General features: G+C 27.1%; 1 protein-coding gene across 4 annotated transcripts in view; it reads left to right on the forward strand.

Moving 5' to 3' along the window:
- The first annotated feature begins 817 nt into the window (after positions 1–817).
- Positions 818–9,093, forward strand: part of LOC100164881 (ral GTPase-activating protein subunit alpha-1) — a 33,101-nt gene continuing 24,825 nt past the window's right edge. For 2 of the 4 annotated variants that reach the window (XM_003240599.4, XM_008187564.3), the window contains exons 1-11: positions 818–1,409; positions 1,539–1,649; positions 2,070–2,241; positions 2,321–2,490; positions 2,555–2,670; positions 6,630–6,771; positions 6,856–6,997; positions 7,594–7,765; positions 7,842–7,907; positions 7,987–8,055; positions 8,173–8,333. In XM_003240599.4, coding sequence (XP_003240647.1) covers positions 1,304–1,409; positions 1,539–1,649; positions 2,070–2,241; positions 2,321–2,490; positions 2,555–2,670; positions 6,630–6,771; positions 6,856–6,997; positions 7,594–7,765; positions 7,842–7,907; positions 7,987–8,055; positions 8,173–8,333 — 1,427 coding nt within the window. In that variant the 5' untranslated portion in view covers positions 818–1,303. The remainder of the gene's footprint in view (positions 1,410–1,538; positions 1,650–2,069; positions 2,242–2,320; positions 2,491–2,554; positions 2,671–6,629; positions 6,772–6,855; positions 6,998–7,593; positions 7,766–7,841; positions 7,908–7,986; positions 8,056–8,172; positions 8,334–9,093) is intronic. The other 2 variants (XM_029487363.1, XM_001946808.5) reach the window with 2 other exon arrangements.

Raw genomic sequence — 9,093 nt, forward strand, 5'->3', positions numbered from 1 at the left:
ACCAATAGGCAATTACAACCATTTACAAACCAACATTTCCATCGTAAATCTTAAATTCTCTGTTTGAGCACCTCCCCGGGTTTGACTTCTAATGTAGGTACCCTTTTTAAATTAGCCTATCTTTTTCCCAAAGCTATAATCTATGTCTGTACTAAATTTCATCGCAACACACAACTACACAAACATTAATTTTTATATATATAGATTATAACCTGTTTATAAAAAATTATAAATATTATCTGGTACAAATACTTGATGATTTTGCCATTTAAATTCTACTGCGATTATCATGACAAAGCATTTTTGAATACTAAATTATCTAATAAGTCGACTAGCACTTAATGTCTAGTGATCAGCTAAGTACGCAATGTCGTAATAACCATGACATAATATTAAATAACATACGGCAGCGGTAGGTATAGCGGTAAAATGTAGCCACTAGCCGGTCACAATTTAGTATTTACCACCACCGTGGGGGCACCACCCAGACAATAGAATTTTACAGCTACTGCTGCAGTGTGAGGAACCTTTACGCTAATAATTAGCACTTAAAAGGTTTGGTGAAATGAGTAATGTTGTTTAATTACAGTTTAAAAAATCAGAAATATAATTTATCAAAATTTAAAACTTTAAAAGCTTAACGAAATGATTTAAAAAAATTATTTTCGTTATCTTTATAGATAATAATCATTATCAGTGGATTAAAATTAAAAACAACCAAACAACCTACTTATTTATTAGGATCGTCGGAGTTAACCCGGAGTCAACTAATCAGAGTTACCGAACGGTAGCGCGGAGTTAACTTTGCTATCCCGGATGACGTTGGGAGTTTTCAAAAGATAGCCATAATATTATATTATTCTATAATCATGGTCTGAACTTCCTACAAATGATGATGTCTGTTTTACACGGACTGTAGTCCGTGCTGTTTTATTATTTATCACTTGATAACACCATAGATAATAAAGACATTATCTATGGATAACACGTCTGATAAATGATAATTTAAAACACTTTGATAGCGATCGAGAGTTCCTCAGTATTTCGTGCGCAAAATATATTGATGATGATGTACGGTTCTGTGGTTGTCGTCTCCCGTCCGACGGTCGATCGTTTAGCGGCGTTTTGCTAAATCCCAACAGTTTCACTTCACGCTGTTTTATCGGGTCACCGTCATAAAAATATAATATCGTCACCATTATCGTCTGTCGTGTCCCGCGCACCACCGATGGACTCGTGTCACCGACGTCGGCCGACACGTTGGATCGATCAAAAACAATGTTAGAACTCGGCGTGCCGAAAAATGTTTAGTAAAAAAGCACAAACGGACGTGAAGAAATCGGCACACAAGATATTGGACCCGAAAAAAGACACAGCCACCAGATTCAAACATTTGAAATTTTTATTGGGTACGTTTTGTATTTTTGAGAACATCAATTATATTGTGCTGGTTAAGTTTGGTACATATTGCCATATGATTGCCTTGTTTTGTGATCAAAACTATCTAATGACTTGCACATCATTTTTTTTTATTTCAGACAATAGCGACGAAAATGAATCTAAACATTTGTTCGAAAGCAACTACAGCAGTATCTATCAAATATTTTATGAAAGTTTCATTAGTGTTGAAGCCAATTTGAAACAAAGAGGTAAATAAGGATTTTTTTATTTTCTATAGGTACCTAATATTGTGGTTTTATAATACCAACAATTATCAATTATTTATTATAATTTTTTGGGAATTTCTAAAATTTTTTTAAATTGTTTATGAATAAGACAGTAACAAAAAGCAATTACCAGAACTTTTAAAATTAAACTTATAATATCATTTTGTATAAGATTTCTTTTGACTAAATTAATGTTTCTAGGATGAGTCACAAAGCATCAAAGTAGTATAATATTTTGAAATAAACAACTTTTAAGTATCCAGTATGTTAATTTTCATTCTCTAATATTAAAAAAAAAAACTAGGTACTTGAGTTGTGTTTTGTTCTTTTTTATTTATTTACTTAGGTAGATTATTGTTAGTGTTAATGTTCATATCTTTTATTCTATGTTTTTTTTTACAGTTACTAAAATTCATAGAGATGAACTTGATACTATTCTAATAATCTTAGAAAAAGTATTAACATTATGTCCAGAAATTGTAGCACAAAGATGGCAATGTCACAGTATGTGTATGATCATTACCAAACTATTACATCCCGAAAATTCATGGCGGTTGAGACGTGATGGGATCAAGTAATTATAATTAGCAAAAAATATCAATTTATAAAAATTATTTTTATCTTTTGTCTTACTAATTGTGTTAAATACTTAGGTTTTTTATTTTATGGTATCAAATTTTGGGACATAATGCACCTGACTCAGTACATGCAATATTTGCAACACTTGTACCTGGATTCTCCAGTCCAATACCCGAACATCCCGGATTGGCCGCACTCTGGAATAGCCATTCATCTTCTATTAATTTGCATGAGAATTTGTTGAGTAAGTCACTTACTAATAAAATTAACAATATTATTTATACTAAAATTATTATTATTATTTTTAGGCCCAGTGGGTACTGTAGAAACTAATCTTTTATATGCACCACAAATGGGTGAAAAGCAGCCAGACGATGTAGTTAAATACTATTTAGAATCCCTTCTAGAATTAATGGTTAATCAGGTAATAATTATTAATGTATTTATCATTTACCTGGTATATAACTAAGTATTTAGAGAAATTAGAAAAAAAAACAATAGTAATAACAACAATTATTTACAAATAAATTAGAAATCAGTGGCGCAGTGAGAAATACAAATTATTTTAGTTGATATTATCTATGCTACCAATACTTATTGCCTTACCTCACCTTAACAATACATATTTTTAACATCTTAGCCAAAAGTTACCAAGTATTAATTGTGTTTTTGATTGACCGACAACATTCCTCATTTAATTGCTCATGAGTCATGAAGCAATAAATTAGTTGTAACTTTAGTTTTATATTATATGTATAGGTTTTTATGAAATTCCAGATTTCTACAGAAATTAGTTTTTTTGTTTTCTGTGATAGAGCTAGAATTAGGAATTTGTGGTAGTTAATTTCCATAACATAGATGGACTATGGTATTTTACTTTTTTTAGATTAAGGATTAGTACATTTGGATTAGCTCATATCATCTACTAGCGTTTTTCTTTTTTTTATCAAATTATGTTATTCCTACATCTGTTATAAATTATACCAATCATCAATAATTTTAAATATTCGATCAGTTAATAATATAGTTGGACTTGCTGTTAATCCAAAAATTAATCCAAAAATACACTAATTTCTTGTAAATACCTATAAGAACACTAGTTGTTTAGTTATTATGATAAGTGATGCTGAGTAAGTATTTTAGTAATTTTATTAGGTAAGTAATCTGGGTATATTGTGGTGTATCGACGTATGACTATGTAAACTTTACACAGGAAAAAATTAACAAATATAAAATCAGCTCTATATTGTATCTCAGTTTTAATTGGCCTTAGACGCTGTGGTTTGGCCAAATCAGGCCTTATAAACATTTTCCGTAAATTAGGTAAACAAATGTATAACCTCAGATTAGTATGGTGCGGGTTTATTTCCATGATTTTTGGAAGTTCAGACTCCGATCACAGGTAACTAAGAACCTGATCAGCTGATCAGCTGATAGAGTGTTACTTCTATATAGTTTTATGGTTTCAGTGTATTTTAGTTCATGGGCCTGTGGTGTATTTGATTAAGCACTTGTTATATTTTAAAAAACGTAAAGGCTGTTAAATTGTGCATGTAGTTGTAGTTTATTGCGTGGTACGATATTATATTATAATTAGAACCCGCAAATTTAGCACTCTTGCATAGTCTGTTTTTCTTATTTATTTATTATTATATAGAAAATTCCTCTTTTTATTTGTTTCTGGCTGTCATTAGTTACATAATAATTATTTTATTTTCTATAACCTAAATCAACTTGAAGTTGATGAAAAAAAATGTCTATCCACAAAGTTGACTTACAATCGCATTAAAGTTGTTATTTAGTTTCATCCCCTTTGCATTGATATAAAAAAAAGTCCTTCTCAGGGTTCAAACTATCTCATCTCCATACTAAATTTCATCAAAATTGATTCAACGATTTAGTTGTGAAAAGACAGAGTTACTGTTGCATTTATTATATTAGCACTGGTTATAAATACTAGTTTTTATAATCAATGATATTAGTAGGGATGATATCGTTGAGTATGCACAGTAAGTAACGTATTATATTAATATGTTTTTGATCATTATGTTTTGGATAAACGTTTTTAAAAACATTATTTTTTTTTATAGTTTCCAAATAACATTTTTGGTAATTTTTTTTTTTATATTTATACTTATAATTTATAAGTTATAAGTTATAATAATAATGCTGCGTATACAGGAATGCACTTAAAAGTTAAAATTATTCTGAATATTTAAATTTTAAACCAAAATTATAATTTATATGAAAATTAGATAATCCTAAACTTCAAGATCCAACGATTTTAAATTTTTAAAGTGCATTGGTAAAGACTAAAGATTAAAGATTAAAGATGTAAAATGAAACACTATTTAAGATTTTTAGAGTAAATAACTAAATAATAAAAACTATCCTGAACATACAATTGTATACAAAATAAAAATATAAAATACATCTAAGAATCAAAATAAAAAATTTGCTCTTACTCTTTGAAACAAAAATAATAAATAGGAAGTACTAAATAAAGATAAACACTGATAAAATAAAAATATACTGTCAAAAATTATTAGTTATCAGAATTATCAATTTTTCAATAGCAGACATTTTTTTTTTATATTGGTGGTATATTACTATAATTTATTTTTGTTTTTAATTTCTTTATATCATATATTTTCTGTTTTTGGGATTTTTCGTTGTTCGTTGGATTGTTGTTCAGTTTTCTTTTTTCTTTGTTTTATCAATTGTTTATTTTTTGAAACGTTTTCAATCCTTGGCTAATTCAAAGATATTTGTTTTACAAATATTTGAATTGAATACGTAAGTATAGAAATATATTTTAATCTATTAATTCAGCCCAATAACTGTGATCAATACTATATTTATTTCTAAACAATATGATATTGTTAAATTTGATTGTCTTGATGTTAATAAGTTTTAATTTTGATTTTACTAATATGCGTATATCGGTGTAGGATAATATTATTAGTAGACTTGAACCACATATCCCAATTCCCAGGACGGGAAGTGAGCTATTTCAGTCCCAGTCATAGTTTCCTAAGACTTAAATTGCCTTACTACACCAGCTACACAAAATACTATGTAAACCACTTAATTTAGGTTTTCATATAAATTATTATATCAATTTTATTAGGTATAATGTGGAATTTGTTTGCTGTTCAAATTGCCTATAACATATATTTATATGATTTCAATACTATAACTTTGTCTAAGGTTTTGTCATTGTCACTACCTATTAGATTCTGAGCAAAGCGATATAGTAGCGCATTGGTTTAACATTGATGTTATTTTTGTGTTTACGTCTCCTTTAACGTTTAGGAGCAATAAAAATAATCCTGTTATAACTTTGAGGATCATTCATGGTAGTAAATTTTATCTAGTTGGTACTTTAGGGGTCAAAAGTAAAAACTACTTTTAAAAATATTAGGAAAACAAAAATTACAGATGTTACAATTATATATTATACAATATTACATAATTACAATTATAGATGTTTGAATTATTCTGACTTTTTGTTTTATTTTGATTTATGATAATAACATTTTTGATTTTAGTTGTAAAGCTTAAGAATTTAATAAAAAATTAAATTCATAGTACCAATTTTTCTTATGTGCTTTTGAAATTAATATTTGGAAATCCAAAATTATGCATATTATTTTCTATTTAAAAAATCGTAAAATGTTTGATTTTAATAACCTAAAGCTTTAAAATATAGGAATTTTCATAAACTGTCCTTACTGGAATTGAAATAACTATATTATTTAATAATATTGTTATATATTTACATCATATATTTCAGCTTAAAGCCTTAAAGTGATGATAAATAATTTGAACATTTCAGTGTAGTAAAATAATTAAAATTTAAAAAAGATAGAAGAAAAATAATTGTTAATTTGTTTGAATATCCAATTTTGTCCACATTAGTACTTCTGTAGAAAGATATAGGGTATAGAACTTATAATTTAAGTGATCGTGATATTTTTCAAGTTTATAATGTTAATTTTTCTTGGGTTCCAAAAAAATAACTTAAATAATTTAATGAAAAATTGATTTTCAAACCTTTTAAAAAAATTAATGCAGCATTACGCTGAACTTTTATGATGGTTTTGAAAAAATATGTTAAAAATAACATATTATAAATCTAAATTATTATAAATGTATGACTTTTATAACACATATGATCAATGTTAATCTTCATTTTTCATGTGGATGGAAAAAAATTTAGGCAAAATAAATTAAAATAGTTTGTGTAGCCATACATATGTAAAAATTTACATAATGTGTTCAATTGTTTATCAACATAATATTATGTATTATTCTGATAATTTTTAATTGTACTATGGTTTTTGAAGAAATAAAGTACTATACATAAATTATTAATTATAGGTTCCACGTATAATGTGGAAAGATCTAAAAAACTGTCAAAGACGATGTTTTAATTATTTATTTGAAAAATTCAAACAATTTTATTTACCTGCTATTTTTCCGGATTATTCAACAGCTACTAACGTTTACAAACAAACAACAGGTTAGCATAAACCTAATTTTAATTATTAAACTTTAACCAGTCATAAGTTGAAATTGAGTATGTTAAAATTATTTTTATTTACAGACCTGCCAGATTGTTCTAATCAAAGCAGAAATGATACTAATAGTAGTTGTCGAGTATGTGTTATAAAATGGCTTGCTGGATACACTCAAGATATTAAACAAAAACACTACCCAAATATTCCTTTAATATCAAAATTCATTGGGTATATTAAAAGATTAAAATAAATTATTTGTTGATCGTAATATTAAGAGGAGGACGTCTCATCTGCATGGTTGTATCCGCCTTACAAATGTTATATATGGCAATTTTGCATCCAATTTTTTTTATTAGCTTTAATAATAGAGTGATTGGCCTAGTTTAAAATATCAAATCTAAATTTTGAAAATTATCAGTATTCTATCATTGGATTATTTCGATATTTTCACTTTTAAACAAATTAATAATTAATAATTAATTATAATAATTTATATACTCATAACTTGCTTAAAAATTAAAATATCCAAAAAATCCAACTATAGAATATTGATAATATTTGGCTGCATCCTAATTCAGACCATGAATTTTCTATTAAAGCTAACAATATAAAATTGGAACTTTGAACCCTAATTTGTTATGTCTGTAAGAGGGAGATTACCCATGTCATATTGTGTGCGTTGTTTTCTAAATTTGTTTCCTAATGATAATTAATTTAATTAGTTAAAAATTTACCAATTTAAAATTTAAATTATCATAAAGCATTCCGAACACAAATCATGTTTTACCAATTTTTCAGTTAATAATGATTAATATTTGTTACAGAGACAAAGCTCAATTAGTAGCTTTTGAAATTGTCAGGGATACTTTATACAAATCAAGAGAAAACGTAAATTTAATACATGAAATATTTCGTCAGGCATTCTTATTGAATTTTAGTTGGGCTATGGCAATAAGGAGAACTATTGCTGTGTACAAAGATTGGATTCAATTAAGTGTATGTATATTTAAGACAATGGTGTGTGTAATTGTAGGTATATTAATTAAAACAATTTGGCCCAACTGACATATAGGTGTCTCAACAACCTCCTTTCATGTTGGATCCAGAAGGAACAAATGCACAAATGTCTGGTTTAGATGTAAGTTGAATCATTATTAGTTATTTTAATCTAAAATATTGTGGACACTTTATACATTATGAAGTCATATTTTATCTAGCATAATGCAGAAGAAATTTCACCAGTTAAATACGAACCAAAATATGGTGATATTAGAGCAGGATTTCAGGTAACTTTTTTAAAATTATTAGGTATATTTATAAATGTTAGTAATGTTATTACTAAAAAATGGATGTTATCATTTTCATGGTTGAAAATGTAATTCTTAATTAATATTACGTTCCAGAATGTCATTCAATTATTTATGACAAATGCATTACATGTATTTGTGGCCCAAAGTGGTACTGAGTATCCAATGTTGTTGGAAGAACAAGTGGATACCTGCAAACGAGTTTTGAATATTTATAGATATATGGTCATGCATACATATATGTCTTTAAAAACTTGGTAAGACATTTTACTTATTTTTTTAAATTTATAATGTCCTTAGATATGATTATATTAAAAAATACATTTTTACTTATAAGTTTGGAGTATGATTACATAATGACATAAAATATGTATTATCTTAATGAATATTATTGTCACCTGAAATTATAAATGTACCCTTTTATTTCATGTAACTTCTAATGAAAACAAAATAAATGTTAATTTAATGCTTAACTTTATCACATTGAATGTTCAACTTTTTACCTTTTTCAAATATATCTCATTAAAATGCTTGCATTCTACTATAATACTAGAATCTGGATATTTTCAGAGTCGATCATGCACCTTGATTATATACTGTTTCCTCTATTTTAGATACTGATAGGAACGATGAATTTATTGATATTACACTGATGTGTGTGTGTGTTTTTTTGTGTATTTTGTTACCTTTTGAGACAGTAAAAATGCTTTGAGTTTCTGGTAGAAAAATGAAGCTAGTTGGTACTTTGGGGGGTCAAAAGTAAAAAAAAAAAAAAAGGTGGGTAAGTGGATGTCGCTCTGCTGTACAGTAGGTTACAAGTGGGTCGCTGTATAATGGTTGGTATTAAATTAGAATTCAATGATATAATATCATTGTATAAGAAAAACGGTTCTGAGCGGAGACGGTATGTCAGTCTAGGTATAAGACATAATATTATATTATAGTCTATAGTATTTAAAAAAAATTGACCTATAATAGGTACATATAATAAATTCCAAATTAATCATATCATAATAT

The sequence above is a fragment of the Acyrthosiphon pisum genome, chromosome X (assembly GCF_005508785.2).
Source record: "Acyrthosiphon pisum isolate AL4f chromosome X, pea_aphid_22Mar2018_4r6ur, whole genome shotgun sequence".
Lineage (NCBI taxonomy): Eukaryota > Metazoa > Arthropoda > Insecta > Hemiptera > Aphididae > Acyrthosiphon > Acyrthosiphon pisum.